At 38.7% G+C, this 19,454-nt stretch overlaps 2 protein-coding genes across 3 annotated transcripts in view; one reads left to right on the top strand and one right to left on the bottom strand.

Annotated features, from left to right (window-relative positions):
* The first annotated feature begins 1,492 nt into the window (after positions 1–1,492).
* tmem160 (transmembrane protein 160) lies at positions 1,493–5,164 on the top strand. 2 transcript variants are annotated; one of them, XM_079480893.1, is made up of 5 exons: positions 1,522–1,829; positions 2,168–2,192; positions 2,405–2,497; positions 3,669–3,707; positions 3,786–5,159. In XM_079480893.1, exons 1-5 carry the CDS (start codon positions 1,635–1,637, stop codon positions 3,974–3,976), a joined length of 543 nt encoding a protein of 180 aa, XP_079337019.1. In that variant the 5' UTR covers positions 1,522–1,634; the 3' UTR covers positions 3,977–5,159. The 2 variants fall into 2 exon arrangements, with proteins under 2 accessions (XP_079337018.1, XP_079337019.1); XM_079480892.1 differs by having other exon boundaries at positions 1,493–1,829; positions 3,669–5,164.
* Positions 5,165–12,151: 6,987 nt separating this feature from the next.
* npas1 (neuronal PAS domain protein 1) overlaps positions 12,152–19,454 on the bottom strand; it is a gene marked incomplete at both ends in the record, with an annotated part of 28,171 nt that continues 20,868 nt past the window's right edge. The window contains 7 exons of the mRNA XM_079480916.1: positions 12,152–13,089; positions 13,193–13,305; positions 14,684–14,831; positions 15,032–15,138; positions 15,875–16,071; positions 16,175–16,287; positions 16,395–16,569. Coding sequence (XP_079337042.1) covers positions 12,152–13,089; positions 13,193–13,305; positions 14,684–14,831; positions 15,032–15,138; positions 15,875–16,071; positions 16,175–16,287; positions 16,395–16,569 — 1,791 coding nt within the window. The remainder of the gene's footprint in view (positions 13,090–13,192; positions 13,306–14,683; positions 14,832–15,031; positions 15,139–15,874; positions 16,072–16,174; positions 16,288–16,394; positions 16,570–19,454) is intronic.

The raw sequence follows: 19,454 nt of genomic DNA, 5'->3' as shown, positions 1-19,454 counted from the left end.
GTTTATTAAGGAATATTTTCCCATTATTTATTAATTTGACAAAATTACAGCTTGACACAAAAAAAAGATTTTCTTCACAAATCACATTTCAAGTGTTTTATGTGGACAAAATTTTGTTGGAAACTGTGGAGGTGTTTTGATTTTTAAACATTGATTTATAATTTCATTAAATTTTTGCCATTCATTTGTTTTATAGATAGATAATTTTTGTAGTAAGACTGTATATCAGAAAAACTAAATGAATATCTTATTTCATAAAACTTTCATAGTCTTCATGAAGGGACAATACAGCGTGACAACACAGAGGTTCAGAGCTTATTCTTTATATCAATGGGGACTCTCTCTTTAAAACGTTCCTCACACACACACATACTAACCAACACAGTTCCGTCTTTCCTGTAACCCCCTCTTTCCTCTCCATGTTCCTCACGCTATATGACCATCAGGTTACTCAGGCGTGGCGACCCACAATCCCACAGGATCACATCAAAACAAAAGATCACTGCAGTGAGAGAGAGAGGCCACCGGAAGGGGGCAACACGCACTAAGTTGTTCTCTAAAAAGTTTAAATTCCACTGTACTGTATATGGGCAATAGACCTAATACGGTTATTCTTTATTTGCAGTGGAAAGTGGTGTCCCTTTGCTTTGCAACTGTTGAGATGAAAAATAAACAACAGCAAACCAACAATTAATCATAAAACACTGGGATGTTTGGATATTGTGTAGAGAGACAAAAAGTGCAATAAAGGGTTCATATTTGAAAAAGCGTTTATGCATTTTAAAATCCATCTTTAATTGGGTCATGAAAGAAAGTCTGCGTTTACCACCATGTCTCAGAGTTGCAACAAGAGATAGACTTTAATGAAATTATTTTAAAATACATATTTTATTTTGTTATAAATTGTGCCCCATCTTCATATCTATGTTTTTACATTAATGGATGCCAATGCTAAAAGTAGTTGTGCAGTTATTCTTTATGCATTCATTTTATTAAATTATTCATTCATTATTTTCAACATTTCTGACAATTTCTTGGGTCAACACTTTGGTGTGTGTTGATAACAAAATGATGGCAAGTTGAGTCTTATTCATTTAAAATGGTTGGCCTTCAAAAGTAAGTGGCCTGTTTGTGTCATCAGAATTTCAATGAATATTAAATAACTTAAAATCATAAAAAAGAATATGAGTATACCAATGTGAACTACACTGCAGTAGTTTCATGATTTAAAAAAATATTTGTAAATTATCAAATTATCTAGTTTGCTACCAAATAAATGTTTAAAAGAGTTTGCGGTCTATTGTGTTTTAGCGCCACCGTGTGGACAACTGTCAAATGTCACGCTACATTATTCCCAACATTTAACCCAACCTCGCTTTATTTTCTGTTAAAACATATAACAGCGCGTGACAAAAATGTCAACATTCAAAGGAAACTAAACTCCACATATCGAGTATGTTTATTAAATATACATTATAATGTTACGCCGGAAGGCATCGATAGAGGGCGCCACTCAGTTTCACGCATACTTCTGTGAACACACATCGCAGACTTCACACACACACTCGTCTGCACTGTGAAAGGTCAAAGTTCGTAGAGGGGTCGTGTTTGGCTTTATTTTCATTTCGTAAACAATGACCTCCATACGTTGGTTAACGTGCAGGCGGTTTGTTTCTCCGTTGGCTCTGATTTTGCGGCGGTCGGTGCCGTTTCCAGCGCGCTCCGTTCACCGGGCGACTGCGCGCCGCGCGGCCGAGAAAAACCCTCTGAGCCGTGCACGAGTACCGGAGCAACAATACATCACTGAGCTAGATAAAGCAGATGCGCTGGTAAACGGACAAACACCTATTCACTTTGTCATCATCAGATGAAACATCCTAGTGAACGTGTTATTTACATTCACATGGTGATGCCATAGTTCCTATTTGATTCAACTTCATTGTCATTATAAACTGAGCGCCAGAGATTGTCAATGCATTTATCTAACTTAACCAAAATTGCATTTGTATAATATTGGATATAAAACATTTATTTCCTATTTTCCTAATAAGTGAATTATAAAGAAATATGATGGTGTATAAGGTAGACAGTTCACTAAGTAGACTGCTCTGGTTTTGAGACACTGATCATATGTGATGGATCTGAACGTGTGTGTTTTTATTTTTAGATGCTGAGGAAGTCTCATGAGACAGGTAAGAAAATATTTGGTTCTATGTAGAGATTAAATGTGACACAATTTACAAACTGTACCATTCAAACACAACAAAGTCTTACCTGTGAAGAGTATGCAGTCGAAACGAATAAAAGCATGTTGTCCTTTCTGTTAAAGCATCATAGCTTCCATTAAAACTAATACATTCCCATTTTAAACATTCCGTTAGAATGCCTTTTGCTTCTATTGCAGGATTTTTATCTTGGTTTCGAAACGGTTTGTTGGCGACAGGGATTGGAGTTATAGCTTTTGTACAGAGTGATGTGGGCAGAGAGGCTGGATACGGTACGGTATTCTTTTTCTTCCTTTCTGATTTTCTAGCATACCTTTTGAAGTATCTTACATGTGTTTTTCTAAATGAAGGACCGTTTCATTAAAGATCGGGTAACACACGCAGTTTCTGCCGATCTCATAGTAAGTGCTTATACAGCAGTATTGCATATGTCGAATCTTCGAAGAGTATTTAGTTTGATCACATTTAAAAAAGAGAGATACAGCGGTACGATCATTTAGCAAAGAAACACGAGCTACTAGAGTTGGGACTTGTGGGGAGGGTGGGATGGAAGTACAGCACGAGCAAGCAACACATCACATTAATCCCTTCGTGTTTTTTACATTATGCACGTACACGCCAATCGCCAACAAAACACAGACGTATGACTTAGTGCGTGCAGTTCATGTCCGGCATCTTTAAGCACTGCGGCCGAGGCATATATCAGTTTCAAACGATCTCCAAATCCACTGTTATCCACTGTTTATATAACTTCCATCACTGATAGACGCATCAAAACTTCACTGACGCAAGTGTAAGGAGCTGCAGCGCAGCCCATCTTGATGCAGCCAACACAATCTTAATGGTAAGCGGGTCTCGCTCGTCGGTTGGCTCGTGGTTCAGGCTCTTTCGCTGGCTTGCTGTGCTTTTCCGGGAGAATGGACAATAAAAGGAATAAGATCCCTGTGACGACACAGGGATCCAGAATAAGAAAAAAACTTTCTGAAAAAGTTGGAGTGCTGGGGGAGTGAATCAAGGGCAGAAATACTACGTTTAACAAGATGACCGTGTTAAGCATGAGAAGCCAGCACTCAGAATGCATTACATAGCATGTTACCTCCACTTTGAAACAACTATAAAATATTTGAAGGTGGGCTCTGGGCAAATGAAAACCTTTTTATTGGAGCATCTATTAAATTGAATTGCTCATGCATAATTCTGCATGGCTTCCAAATAAATAATAACAATATTAAAAAGGCCAAAAAAAGAATAATCGATACATAGACCATGTCTGCTCCATATGCGACGTAACGTGACGGGACACGTGCGGTCTGCTGTGTGTCACATCAGGTAATGAAGTTCTACACTCATTTATTCACACCCACTTGTGGCAAAATGTAGAAATTATGTCAAGACACATTCCTGTTCCAACCTTCTGAACCTTCTCTTTCTTTCCTCCTGCAGCGTTCTTCATCCTGGGCGGAGTGTGCGTGTCGTTCGGCGGTGCGTCATACGTGGGCAGTCTTCTGTCTTTACGGAGGATAATGTTTCTTTCTTTACCTGCCGTGCTGCTCCAAACAGGTGTGGTGTCCAGCGTGGCCCTCTTCTGGCTGTGTGCGGTATCGCTCTATATTGGCCGACTGGAGGTGGAGATTATCCACGATGAGGATGAGGATGAGGACGAGCACGGCAGAAATGAAGATGGGGAGTGTGCCGACTGCAGGGCCAGACGCGAAATACGCGGTCCTGAAGAAAAAGGCAAAGAGAAGTGAAGAAGGGGACCTAGCACCAGAACTTTGTTTTCACAATCTGTTAAAACTGCTTTACTCGGGTCTCAGATCAGCATAGAGCGGCGACTTCTACCAATAATACTTTGCAGTACTCTAATACTTGATTTGTTGATTTGAGTGACTTGTGGTGTGTGTTATTCAACATGAGCTCTTAAACACGGGCTGCCCCGTTGGTTTTATACGGGTCAGTGCCATACATGTATATTTTTCTTGTTGTATTCCCTGGTTGTGGGATATGAGTACTAAAACATGAAAGTGAAAGTTTATTTGTAAACTATAGCTGAGCGCTTGTGTTCAACAATACTGTTTTAAAGGGAGATGCTTCGCATATGAACGTTCTGTTGTCATTTACTCATTACAAATATAATTGATATACTGCACAATGCAAAAAAGGATCTTTTCCATACAATAAAAGGGGATGGAGAGCAAACAAGCTGTACTGCAGTCACCGTTTGCTTTCATTGTATGTGAAAACATAAAAAGTGATTAAATGATGACAGAATTGTATTTGCTGGTTAAACTATTTATTTTGATTCTTTTTTGTAATCTAATATCAGCACATAAAACCACCATTGTTCTTGGAAAGCTGATCTGTTTAAGTCCTGCTCAGGTTGAGGATCGATGTAATGTCTGTCACAATTCAGTGCATAATTTTCTACGCTGGTTTTCTCCATAAAATGACGCCTTCCAGATTTGATTGGGAGAGACGGATTCTCCACGGAACCATTTTCAGTGGTTAGATTAGATCGCTTGACATCTTCATTTCCTATCTCATAGATTTTCTCCCAGGGAAAATCGATGCATAACAATCTGATCTGAGCATTTATGCAGGATCCAAGTTGTACATGTTGTTAGTACCTTTTTTACAGCACGCAGTCTTTAATGCATAGATAATCTCGTGATTTGAGATGTACCTGTTGAGGCAGGTATGCATGTGTGTGTGTGTGTGTGTGGCTTTACACACGTGTCATACACTCACTCTATGAGAGTGTTTGGTTGGAGTGTTTCTACTCCCGTGTATGTTTAGGTTTATTGATTGCATATCACGCTGAGTTCTTACCGAGTTCTTCTGCATGCTGGATAGTTTCTCTGTAAGCGTTATGCTGCTTGTGAGAAAGAAATCGTGAGAAAGAGTCTTTTTCTGTAATAAACTGTTGTCTAATACATATTAAGAGTTGTATTTTCTTGTCCATAGTTTTGGAAAATCTGTTAGTGATGTTTAAGCTTCAAACTAGTTTTCAAACAAGTCATCTGTTGATGCGTTTATAAAAAACAAGTGCTGTGGGGCAAGACATACACCGTGAAGCATAAAAATTCCTGTCTTGACACTTAAGCAATGTCGCTACTTCACAGAAAGAAACAAAATTATAATTTTACTTAATCACACCAAAACATACTATATTGAGAAAAACTGAAAATCATTTTATTTTAATCTTTTTTGGCACCCAAATAATGTTGAAAGCGTCTCTATGCTCTATATAGATCAAAACCTTTTTTATCATATTCACTGCTTTGAGTCATTTTTCTCCAACTTTTAGTTATTTTTAATAACAGCAGTCTATACTAGAGTATAGAAAGTTAGTTAAAATAGTGAAAGTCAAAGGAAAAATGAGTGCAGGTTGAGGCAGATATCAAGGGCAGATGGCTCCTCTAGAGGGAGATATTCATTGTAAACAGACAGTGATCTGGTGCTCTGTATGCGTGTGAGGTGTTTTCAGAGCGTACAGGGACTCTGGTACATGTGAATCAGTTCTTCTATTAGTTGTTACACTTCTACTTGTACATTTTGAAAGGGCTTCTTATTTATTTTAATTATTGTGATCAAAGATTTCGTGGATTTCTTGTCACCGTTGTTGTTTTCAAAGATCTCCTATAAATCCTTTTTAGAAATGACAGCACTTATCTGACAGCATGTAAATTAATTTGGGAATGGTGACTTGTTTAGCTTTTTTTTCAATTTCTCAAAACACATTTTGTCAGTTTCTAAATAATTATTTATATAACAGGTAGGATGTGATGAGACGGATCTTTGTCCATGTGACTTTGTTATATTTATATGTTAATATGATATGCATTACAATATAGAATCCATCACTCTCTTGAAACCGATGACATTCATTGTATGTTGATTGTGAACGTTTATCACGGGGTTACAGTCTATTTGTTTATGCATGACCTTCAGTGCTATTTACAGTACATAATGAGTCTATGAATATGTACATAAATGGGGCTACACGGGCACATTTGTCTTCCACCATTTCTGAGAAGGACGGGTTCGATGTGTAAGGTGGCGTGAATTCTGCGGTGCTGCTGATAGAAATGTCACGTTGGTGAGCTTTAGAGGTTAAGCTGACAGCTTTAAAACTGTAGTTTCCTAAGCCTAGCCACTTATAATGTAAAATAGCTATATTACTACAAGATGAAAACAGAGATAAAGCTACAGTTTACTCAAAAATATAAATTCTGTCATCATTTACTTAGCCTCTTGTCATTTCACAACTGTATGACTTTCTTTCTTCTGAAGAACACAAAAGAAGATATTTTGAAGAATGTTGGTGACTGAACAGCGTTGGCGCAAAGCCAATAATACATTTCTCAAATGATCTATTTTCGTTTGTGTTTCCCCGGAGAAAGATTCAAATACAGGTTTTAAATGACATAAAGGTGAATAAATAATGACAGATGTGGGGGCAAACTATCCCTTTAAGGGGTCAGTAGCTTTTATTTATAATATAAAAAGCAACATTATGGTTTACATATAATATTTGTTTTTACATACATTTAAACAAAAAAAACTGCAACTAAGAAAAATAGAAAAACTTTACATTTTTATAGTTGATAAAACAAGCCGCAGCATTTAACTAAATGTATTGCTACAAATTAAATAAGCAAATGTGTTAATTGTCTTTGAACTGTCATTTACACAAACCATCCAAACAAAGGAATCGGAGCACCATTACTTCTTTTAGAAGAGCGTGTTTGATTTTGCTTTGTCTACTCGTAAATTGTTGTATTTTTTGCAGTATCCATTGACAGAAATGCAATATAATATGCATAGCTATGTGTTCAGAGGTGTATAAAGACCTTACATAATGAAGTGTTATGTTTTTATCATCTTAGAATAAGTTATTTCTATACACATACACCACGGGTCCCCTTGCATGGAATTCACCATATTGGTTCTACAGTAGCCCTGAACGGACAAACTGCTCTACAGAGCGCGTTTCATAAATACATTATCTCCTTCCGAAAAGATGTGAAAATGTTAGCCACCGCAGTGCTTCTGAAGGGAGGGGTGGGGTGAGCCGTTGGTTGCAATTCGGAACCTAACCACTAGATGCCGCTTAATTTCACACGCTGGACCTTTAAACTGTCGTATAAAACAGCTTAGCTTCTATAACGCTAGGGATAATAGTTAAATCAGTAGTGTTGTTGTTTTATTGAGTTACTCGTCGACGCTGCGAGCCGAGGTGGGGAAGTGAAACCGAGCCAGACGTTCTTTGTTCTTTTCTTGCCTATTTTCAAACTCCTCATCCTCTGGTGTTTTGGTGCAGTTTGTTAGTTACTGATTCCGGGCGTGTCTCAGTGCAGTTGGCCCGCGGTCTGTCTGTTTCTCCCTTAGTGCGCGCAGTTCTGTTTCACATTCAGGGCATTTACGGAGGCCGACACGCGGCTAAAGGGCACGGTGCCCAAACACGCATCCCCCCAGCCAGACTTCGCACACCTGTGTTACATGAATTGAGTTTTTAATCACCCACCCGCATTTCATGTACAGAGCCTGTGTGTCAAACTGCAGATTTACTTGAACATTTGTTTTATATATAAGAAAGAATAATCAGTCAGTCTGAAGGTATCGGCGCAGAGGGTGTTTTAGAGGAGAAACTTTAAGTCATGGTTGAGGTATTGTATGCGCACGCACACGGTCCGGCCATTCGCCTTTTTCTTCCCAACAACTCGACTGCTTTAGTATGCAATTCCTTTACTCGTCAAGAGGGAATGATCTTCACACTAATGAACTGAGGCCTGCCACTTGAATGTAAAACAGGTTTTAACCCGTCTTCAATGTCAGAGCCCCTCCCTTGGGTTTCTTGAAACAACACAACACCACCGCTAGCAGCACACTCCGCGTTTCAATCACAACGTCTGCCTTTGTCTCGACCCTGCGGCCTGTTACTCTGACGGCGGACTGCTTCCCGACTCCGCTTCAAAGACGGGGACCGAGAGTTATGAATCTGTACACGGATTATGATGAACGCCGATCGAAAGACTTTATTGTGAGCACAGCGGAAGAGTTGACAGATTCGGGTAGCTTACATGTGTTCCCAGAGGGAGCCGATGTAGAAGCGACTCATCGCATCAATCCCATCCGTTTTCTTTCATCTTTTCTTTATTTTACTCTTCTTTTGAACTTGTTAACATGGACCAGTGCGGATTGCAAAATTGACACTGGATAATAGCTGATTGTTCATCTCTTTTGATAGCTCACTTTTCCCATCCCCTTTACGCCATTGACGCCCAGTTTAGAGCATTCAACTGGTGTTTGTTTTGGGGCTTTTTTTTGTTTATTAGTTTCAAACTAATGTATTCGTTATCATTCCAAACATGTATGGAATGGACGTCAATGGGGTCCAATGTTGTTGGTTACCAACTACTACAATTACTACCATTTTTCTAAATATATTTTGTGTTCAGCAGAAGAAAGAAAGGCATACTGGCTTGAGTAAGTAAAAACCTTTTACTTAGGGTGTACCTTTAGGTATAGAAATATTTTAGGCATGCAGACCTATTCCACTTTTTTAAGCCATTCTTGTGCAGATTTAAAGCAGATTCATTGTAAAATGATGTCAGTTGTAGCTCCCAAATCTATTTCATACTTCATGTACACATTTTTTGAACAAAATTCATTATGGGGGACAGGAAATATAGTGGAATATGAACAATTTGGTATACTTGGTTTGAGCCAACAAATCTAACAATGCAAATCGAGACATGATGTTTAAATTATTTGAATTGTTATAAGCATTTTCATACATTTACCTCATGACTTCCAGGGGTGCTGACCTTAAACTGGTCCGCTTAGAATATGGTCTTGATAAACCTTACCAAGTTTTGTAGCGATTCACCATTGCGTCTCCATTTTATTGGACGTCATTTTGTCACAATGGGCGACGCCCACAATGGCTAGCCAAGGAACATTGGGTATATGGTTCCATTTGGCGTGCCTCAAGGAATCAAATTAGACCACTCTCATTATTGTTTAGAGCAAAGTTCTCAAAGGTTACTCAAAATGTTTTCAAACTGATACGTACATAAACACGGAAATCAAAATGTTGGGTGGTTTTTGTCTGTGGGTTACTATAGGTGCACAATGAAATGTAAGATATATCTCTTTAAAGGTTGGACTATTTTTATTTATTTTAAAAAAAGAACAGTGCTGGTATTGGGATATCTGTGAACGTCCGTCTAAATGTGTACCTGGTGTGTACAGGGTGCTTCAAAGGATGCTTTTCCAGGAGGGTTTTACCAGGTAATGCAGCACACTGTCAAAATGTTAATTTACAAAAAAACTGAAAGAACTTCACGAACAAAGTTTTCAATTAGTTTTCAACAAAGTTTTCAATTAGTACTTGAATCAACCATCACTACCGTGGTCTCAATATGAACTTTTTAAAAAGCACGAACAAGTGGCTAAAGGGTATGAAATATACTGGGGATTCTCCACGGATTAATAACGTTACACAAACAAATGCTCCATTATTGGAATAGAGTTTATTGTTGATGTTCGGATTATCATAATAATCATTTTCACAATGTATCATTTTCATTTAATGCTCATGGCGCTTTATGTTCACAAACATCTCCTCATCATAAAGAAGCTGAATTCACAGTGGTTAGAGTCAAGAGGACATCAACTCTTCAGCTGATATTTTCTGGATTGACTCTCTCTCTCTCATCTATTTACACATTCACTCGCAATCACATTTAGAAATAAAAAGACCACCTCACATCATGTAGTGCTACTGAAAACCACGTATACGTATATGATAATACTGCATGAGAAACTCGCAAACACACAAAAACAACAAAAGACCTAGAAAAATGTGTCAATCTGGAGAAGGTTTTGTGATAATAAATGCTTTTACTGCTTATCAAACCACTTCGGTGTGACTTTATAAGAACATGATATAGTTTTTATAGTTCACTTACAACCATACAATTTTTTGTATTTAAGTATTTTAGTTTTTGGAACCTTCACATCACATAAAAATTCAGTCATCATTAATCTCATGTCATTCATTAAAACATGACTAGCAGTTGGGTTTAAATTCAGTATTCATCTAAAACCAGAAATTAAATTGTAAGATTTAACATTTATAAGAAATCTAAAAACACAAAAGAGCAGCAAGACCATTCTTTAAAAAATGTCAAGAACAAAAAAATGATGACATAATTTTTATATTTGTATATAACTACCTTCAGCTCTGTAGTCCTTTAGTGACTGTTTCATAAAAGGTACAATCCTTAATTTTACATCCAAGTAAAGAATCTGAACAGATTTGACAAAAGCGGTCAAATGACAGTCAGATGGAAGCGAACCATTTCCATTTTGGGGGTTTTGTGATTCCACACACTTGATTTCCATTGGCTTAACATATGACTTGAGATTCTACTAGTGGAGTATCATACAGATACATACACCAAAAGATTTCCTCTTAAGTCGGCTAAATGTTTGATGTCCTTCAACTTGACGGAATCAGTCTAAGAGTGAAAAAGTCCATCATGTCTGTGCACATCACATTCACTTTCTTTGAAATCTGACTTCTCAAAATCTGAAGGTGCTATTTCAATCTAGAGACTGCAAATCATTGTAATGTCTGGGTGAAAGTTAGACGGTCAAATTCAACCTAAAACTAATTCTAGACGGATTCTTTTACATAATGAGGCGAATCTTACTAAAAGAGTCCAGGTGACATTTCACCCCCAAAGGAAGAAATAAATATAAAACCGCTGAAAATAATAAGGGACCATTTAAATTGAAGTAACAAAATTTCTTGCAAATTTGAAATTAAAATTTCGTTTCTACATGGAATGGTGACTTAATTTTTTCCGTGGCTGTATATTAATCACTACCGTTTTCATATTGTAAATTATATGGCAATGAGAAATTGAAAGGAAATATTCTTATTTTATTTGGTTGTTAAGTTGGTCCTAAAAGAGGTTTATTTTTTATTTAACATATAATTTCTTTTTGCGTGTGATTCAACCAGCAGAGAATTCATTTTTACCATTAAGGATTGCACCTTTATATAACATACAGTGTACACCAAGCTCACACTTACTGTAAACATACTTCTTGTGGTTTTACTGTAGGAGAACTAGAATACAGAATCATAGATGAAGTGCTAAGTGTCTGCAACAGCATACTATAAGTGCTTGGACATGATAAATGACGAAACAACACACACAGCCACCCCCAACCCACCCGCCATCCCAACAAACCCCAAATTACTGACAGGAAGGTTAGTCTATGATATTTGCTCTGGAGTTTTTTGGAGGCTTTGTATGTATGAAGTCTCTAGCGTGGTCTATATATGGCTATGACCTTACATGTTTTTTTTTCAAGTGATTCTTTTCATACGTTTAAAGACAATTAATCATTTTTCTTTTTTTACAAAACTGAAAATTCTACATTGTTCAAAAGTTCTACTTTTTATCAGTCTTGTCCCTCCGAGGGCCATCCGGGGACCTCTGGACTGTGCTTTCATATGTATGCTGTCAGGAATGTCTGTTTTGGCAAATGCCCACTATTATGCTCCGGTCCATACTTGCATATTCCCAGAGCTATTGGTTAATATCAAACGGCCCAGGACAAAATTTCAGTGGGTCCCTTCAGGGGACAATGTTCCCGGTTCCTTTAAGACGGATCGTTAAATTCTCAATGTGTAATTGCATGATATCCTTTGTATGATCAGTATATGGCTTTAACAGCTTGACCAGAGAGATTAAGACCTACAAATGAACAGAGAAGAGGATTCTGGGAAGACTGTTTGCCCAGTCTTTTCCTGTAGTCCCTTCTGGAGTATTATTCCTTATTTGTTAGTGCCTCTCCATTTCTTTATCTCTCTGTCTACCTCTCTCTCTCACTCTTTCCCTCTCTCAGTCCTCTTCCGTTCCAGCGGCACCCCTCAGTCCATTCATACAGAAGGGCAGAGTCGGAGGAAAGGTGTGTTCTGCTGGAGAGAAGCCACTGAAGGGCGGCAGAGACGCGATCCTTTGCAGGTGTGGAAAGAAAGCTGGAGTTTTTGCCGCGTGGTCCGAGCGATGACCTTCAGCATGTCCCCCCGGCATCTCAGCTGGGGCGTAGCGAATCGTACTGGGCGCGTAGAGACTTTGAGGTCCTTGTGGTCCGAGTGCCAGGGGATGAAAGAGCACCCGTCCCGCAGCTCCGCTCGCGGTCAGTCTCTGGAGCAGCTCGAAGTCTGAAGCGCGCCCTCCGTGAAAAGAACGATCATCTCTGGCCAGAGGCGGGGCAGAGATGGGCGGAGACAAAGTTGGGGAGGGAGGGTTGAACAGACCCTTGGGTGGAGCTTCTGTTGGGGTGGAGTTTGAAGACGGACTGCTTCCGTTGGTGCCTCCACCGGGTGGAGGTTGGCTCCAACGCCCCCCTGTATTTGTTCCCATCACTTCCTGTTCAGTTTTAATATTTGATGCTGAACTGGTCACCACACTCTTCAGATGCTGGATCACAGCGCGGCCGTTATGGATCTTACCGTTGCCCTGTTTAGCCGTCCCGTCCTCATTCTTCACGTGTTTGCCGCTGGAGGCGTGGTCCCATTGAGTCTCTCTCTCTTCCTCTTCCTCCACCTCACTGTCGCTGGCTTGGTCTGAGGAGGTACATGGGCTGTCCTCTCTCTGACGAAACACCTCCACACGCCTCCTGCTCTCTGGAGGACCGCTGTCAGAATTAGGATGGTGTGATCGCTTTCTTGTCTGTTCTGGTTGGCTGGAAACCGAATTGGCGTAGGTTTCCTTTCCTTTGCGGTCCGGTTCGGCTGTGGCGGCATTAGTTTTAATAGGCTGCGTGACTGTGGAACCTGGAAAAAAACATACTTAATGTAATGTTGTGCCGAATTTTGGATTCTAAAGTATGGGTTTTGCAGACCGAAAAAGGTTGAGAGCCTCTGGCTCAGAACATACCTTGTGCCTTTGGAGAGTTGTGGTGTGGGGAGGAGCTTACTTGAAGCCGTTCTGCCCTCAGGCTTTCTGGGAGTTGTAATAAGTCCAGAGGCATGTCTGCCAGCTCTGGTCGACTGAAAATCCAGATGAAAGAGAGTGAGCGCTTCTCCTTGGGGAGTTTCACACATTTGACCATTTAAATGCTAAACCTTGCCTCAGTGCACATAGTAGCTTAACTACAAACATCACACTGTTTTACATAATGTTCTTCAATGATTTATTAAGATGGAATCACACAACAGGAGGTCCACCGGCATTACATAGGGTTGCGTTTCTACCTCGTGTAGTACCCAAAACCTAGCTTTCTACCTAGAAAGCATTTTAAGGCAGCTTAGTTGTGCTCATGCTGAGAGTTTCAAAAGGAATGCAGTAAATTAATGCAGCCTTCTAAAAAAAAGTCGTTTCTTGTGCGCTGTCTGTCTGTGTAACACAAAAGTATCTTTAAGAAAAAATGTCTGGGAAAAATAACTTTTTTTGCAGGGCTGTCACACGATTAATCGCAATTAATCGCATCCAGAATCAAAGTTTGTGTCTGCATAATATATGTCTGTGAACTGTGCATATTCATTTTGAATTTAGAAACACATACATGTTCAAGTATACATATTTAGGAAAAATGTACATTACATTATATTATATTTACCAATAATTAAATGATACAGTATATAGATATAATTTTTTTAATTTCTTAAATATATGCATGTATGTGTAGACAGACATATATTATGTTGACACAAACCTTTATTCTGTTTGCGAAATAAATTTAATTTTTTCCCATATTCCAAATATAAATATCGTTTTTTATTTCTTGTTCTTTTTTTATACATAATAATGTAATTAATTAAACAGCACAATATAAGAATTTATACGAAAAGTTCAGAAAAATATATATTTTAATGGAATAAGTCTGAATTCAATGAACACTGGACTGGAATGACCACCTTATTTTTTTCACGAGTTGTATAGTATGTTTCATGTTTGGTCAGCATGCAGCCTAAAAAACAGCCTTTGTAGGCAGTAGTCAAAAATTCATCTTTTTTTGGAAGAGAGCTCTAGATTTGACGGTGAAGACTGAGTTACACACTTGTGTCAACCCTTTCAAACACACACACACATTCTTGTGAATGAGCATGGCTCCAGCAGGGTGCTATAGAAGTTAATTAGCTATCGTAATTAAGAAGCTAATTAACTAAAACACCATTCAGCCAGAAAATTTTGACATCCATTTGCTGTAATTATATATCACCAGTCCAATTATCACTGAAATTCAGCCAATTTTTTCCTTGTTTCTGTCTGACTCCTTTTAACATGCGCATGCTCGTGTATGTAAGATCATCTTGCGGATGAGAGCAAGATTGCTGACGGCACTTCTTTCTAGATCAGTGAACATACTTTTATTCTGTAGCACAACGTTTAAACATATGAGATCAGAATTGGACCAGTAAGGCTGACCTGACCACATAGTTGACCCAGATGACATTCCGCTCATGGGGTGCTTTGTGGTTGATGGACACGGTTGCGCAGGACTGAATCCACAGATAGCCTCCTCTCCTCTGCAGCCAGCGATAGTAGCCCGTCACAACTTGACCCTTCCGTAATACTGGGAGGAAGAATATAAACATGTAAGTGGTTGGTCAGACAAAAAACACATTACTACTTTATTACACACTACTACATTTCTTAAACGCAAATGTTGAAGATGCAGTTTGTGCACATGGCTAGGGGGCGCTGTTGTCAATATGTGAACAATCATTTTATTTAGCAAGAAGAATGCTTTGACTTTTATTTGCTATGACTTACAGTCTTCATGGCTCTGCCTGATGGTGTCCAGATCTTCTACATGGGTGAAGTGATAGCAAGTCTGTCCAACCACGTCTGCTGGACTGAGGTCCATATACTCAGAAATCCTGCAAAAGCCACACGAGTACATGTCAGTGCAACAGTCTGCATCTGCTGTCTGATTGGCACAGGAAGATTTTTGGGCAATACAATGTTGCAAACTTTACATGCAGTGCTGTTGAATGGTTAAGAGTCACCTGACTGAAATGTTTCTCATTTAGAAAAAAAATTAATAATCTAGTTGTTCATTTGAAATAACTTCTTAGAAAGAAGTTACACCGTAAAAATAGGGCACAAAATACTGTATTAATATGAAGGAATATTCTGCATTCATTACAGTTGTTTTACCTGTATTTAAAATTTTGCACGGCATTGAATTACATTTTAGCATTTACGAAAATCTCCGTCAAATAAACGGATAAAGTACTGGCAGAAAATTACATTACAAAAGTAAATTTGTTACGTAATTTTGACAGTGTAGAAATGTTGTGTTTTTGATATACTGGAGATAAGAAGCTGCTGTTTGATAAAATACCAACCAGACATTTCTGCAAATTCTAGGCAAGTGACAAAACTGAAAACATAAAAATTATACAAATATGCTAAAATACTATAAATTTGATGTGTTATAAATTAATATTTTTTTTGTCTAATAGTTACATTTAATTTCACAGTGTAGATGAGAAACATATTGAAACATATATTTAGCAGAAACAATATTGAGCTCTTATAAGTGACGCTGAACTTTCAAGTAGTAATGTATGTTTGTATTTAATTTTACTGAAACGCATGCTGGGAAATTACCTGTTCTCACAGTAGGTGACTTGTAAGTCCATGTTGACCCTGAACACAAACATCTGACTTTCCATGCGCACTTCATTAAGCGTGGAGGGCGGAAGTGTGTGAGCCAGAGCGACTAACCCCATTGGCCGATGCAAGGGACGGGAGGAGCCTGGCACCAGGGCGGGGCGACAGCGTATTCGACCAGTTACATGAATCACCTGATAAGGAATGTTCAAAATGATTGAATTAGATGAGAAAATAAACAAAAATCCTTTGGTGATGTTATCAGATGAGGGAGTAGATCACATATGAAGGACTCACTTTATAACCAGAAGATTTAACATGGAGGCCGCGTTTGGTGAGGGTGGATTTCATCCGGATGAAGAAGCCACGTTCTGACAGCTCACTTGCAGGTGAACAGGGACTAGATGGTGCTGCATACATCATAAAGATTTCTACCCGTTAAAAATGCTTCAATATCTACAGATAATGACATCAATTCAGGAGCAAAGCTTGACTTCTGATGTCTTGACTGTGTTACCTGGTTCTGGAGTTCCCGCCAGTGATGGTGTGGAGGCGGAGCTTGAAGCACTCTCATGGGACGTTTGACAGCCTGCCTCCGCCCGGAGGTGTGGCCTAATACCAAGGCGTTCTGCCATCTCAACATGGTCCGCAGGGTGGATGTAATCGAACACGCTACTGCCAGTCAACTCAACCTGTGCATACACATGCACGATAGATCAATACGATAACAGTCATTAGATGAAAAAGTGAATTGCATACAAGAAACATGACATTGGATCACTACATATTTGCTAACAACCAGTGAGAGACCTTGAAAAGCATAGAATCATCCATAGCCAATAGTATACACACACACACACATACACGCTCATTCAAAAGCAAAGATCAGAGAGAGATAAAAGCAACACTACACATAAAACATTAATTACGGCATGCCATGACCTACACTAAATATTCTATCTTCTGCACATAACAAAATGTATAAGAAGAGTCTTCAAGATGAAGCTCATAAAATATGCACAACAACTGCCTTGTGTAAGCATATCACACAAGGCTCACGGCATGAAAAAAGAAACCTACAAACTTTCAAAAAAATCCACAAAATGTATGAGATTACTTAAAAATTATGTTATATTAAATGAGCAGCTCGGTTCAAAAATTGTAAATTATAGAATGTTATGATGTATTGACCCTTGTGTCATTTAAAACTATATCCAAAACCAGAATCTGTCCAAGCTCTTTTCTCTTTATGCAACCAAAGGGCAGACTGGTAATGGCAAGTTGTCCACTACAGGTATTGGGCTGTGTTATACACTGCAAATTTGTTTAGCTGCCTTAAGGTTTTAAATCATATTGGTTTTACAAGTAATTTAAACTTTTCAAATAAAAAATTCAATTTTAAATGCTTTTACATTACCTTAACCAGATCAAATCAACAATTTCAACTTATTTTTGTATTTTACACAAACAAGTTTTAAAATAGTAAGTAAAATGACTGTCCTATGCTACAGTACGCTACATTATACTCCACTACACTATGCTACACCACACTATATTATACTATACTACACTACTTTACTGTGTCATACCTTGACATGTTATGTTATGTTATACTATAATACACTACACTACACCCTGCGGTACAATACTATACTTTGCCATACCGTACCTTGCTGTACTATGCTATCGTATAATATACTATACTACAGTACACCTTGCAGTAGCCTACCAGACTATACTTCACCGCACTGTACCATACAGCAGAGTCCTGCACGCGGATATTTGATGTAACTGGTGGAATAAATATTCACGTGTCATTTGCGTGTCGGGAACGTTACAGGCGAGGGCGTAATGTGGGTCCAGTAGCCAAGAAGACTATTTCGACTCAACGCAGCTTAGGGAGCTGCTTTTACACGGCCATTTGCTTATTTGTGTTCACTTCAAGCTCTGTCTGAAGAGCTGGTTTCTAATTGCAGCGCAATTTTCAGCGTTGAGCATTGTAGCCAATTGTGCTGCCTGCAACTGATGGACAGCTGATCGACTCTTTGCTCTTATCACAACTAACATCATGCTGCTACCAGTCTCTTTCCTGCATTACACTTCATTCAGCTTTGATGGCAGCTTAGCTTTTAATGTGTTGCAGAGTTTCGGGTGAGACAACCAACAGTCATCCAATATTGTTAGCTAGTAGCTAATTAGCTTAGGTTGTTAGATTGTCAAGTTGTGTTTAATGCAACTATTTGCAGAAAAAATGTTTTTAAGTCAAGCACCCACTTATGCTTTTTTATGTTTGTATGTTTAATTGAAAAATGTTTCAAGGCTTCATGATTATTAATGTACTTTTTATTATATATTTTTGTATAGGCTATTATGTTAAATAGTTTGGTAACGGATAATGAATTATTATTATTACTGGTTTCGTGTAGGCCCTGCATGCATACATCTACGTTTATTTAATGCGGCTGCAGTTCAGGTCGCGGTGTGTATGTCAAACGGGTAGGGTCGGTTATGGAATGAAATTAGTGCTGCTATCGGGTGACGGGTTGGGTGTTCTTTTAATTACTGCAGGGCGGGGGCGAGTTTACCAAATAGGACCCGTGCAGGACTCTGCCCTACCGTACCCCACCATACCCCACACTACCGTGCTATACTATGATATACTACACTATATCTTGCTTTAAAATACTTTACTTTACCATACTGTACCATACCATGCTATACTATACGGTACTGTATTTATACTATATATAAATGTACTGTATAAAAACAAGCAGCTCGGACATGCTGCCTAACATTTTTTGTACAGTATGTACTTACTGTGTAAATGAGTCTCGCCCTCAATCTAACCCTAACCCATATTAAGAACATGTAGTTTTCCAGTATTTTGTTGGTTAAGTATCTTGTGGGTTCATGCTTAAAAATAAAGTTCATCCAAAAAATCATAGACTTTTGAAACAATGAATAGGAGGAATCAATGACGACTTAACTCCCTCAAATATTCTACAAAACTACTACCTAATAACTAGAACTAGTAAAAAAACGATTTGCATTCCCATGACCCCTGGATCTATAAAAACTAATCTGTGTGGGTCAGATTTCATTCCATCTTGATAAAAGGCCGCTTTCTCCCTAACACCCTTGTCTGTGGGACACAGCCATTTATTATGGGATTAGATCCATTTACGGAGGGATTTTAAAGGATTTTCCGCTGGCCGTCAAGGACACTAATGTGTGTGCGCAAGGCGGGTCGGGTGCAAACAGCGGGAAGAGCAGAGAGAGAAAACGGACGAGCGGGCGAGCAAAGAGCTGGGCTGTGTAATTGGGGATCAGTTGAGGGATGAATTTTCAAGAGTCCAGGCTTTTAAGCCTTTGTTAGCTAATTGAGAGGTAAAAGTAAAGGTAAATCCATCAGACAGGTGGTCCGGCTAGGAGAACATAATCTGGTCCACAAGGCCTCGGATAGGTATGTGTAGCTCATAAAAGATTCGGAAACATACAGCCAACAATGGTGCATTACGGGGAAACTACATTGGGAAGACAAATTTAGTTTTGATCCATGCGCTTTGTTTTGAAGAAA

Source organism: Barbatula barbatula (assembly GCF_947034865.1).
Source record: "Barbatula barbatula genome assembly, chromosome: 19".
In the NCBI taxonomy this organism is placed as follows: Eukaryota; Metazoa; Chordata; class Actinopteri; order Cypriniformes; family Nemacheilidae; genus Barbatula; species Barbatula barbatula.
Note: the sequence above shows the minus strand (reverse complement) of the source record. Positions and strands in the feature narration are given on the sequence as shown.

Coding starts and splice junctions, on each gene's coding strand:
- tmem160 (XM_079480892.1), top strand. CDS start 1,635: ATGACCTCCATACGTTGGTTAACGTGCAGGCGGTTTGTTTCTCCGTTG. Junction 2,193..2,404: donor GAGGAAGTCTCATGAGACAG/GTAAGAAAATAT, acceptor CTTCTATTGCAG/GATTTTTATCTTGGTTTCGA. Junction 2,498..3,668: donor GGGCAGAGAGGCTGGATACG/GTACGGTATTCT, acceptor TTCCTCCTGCAG/CGTTCTTCATCCTGGGCGGA.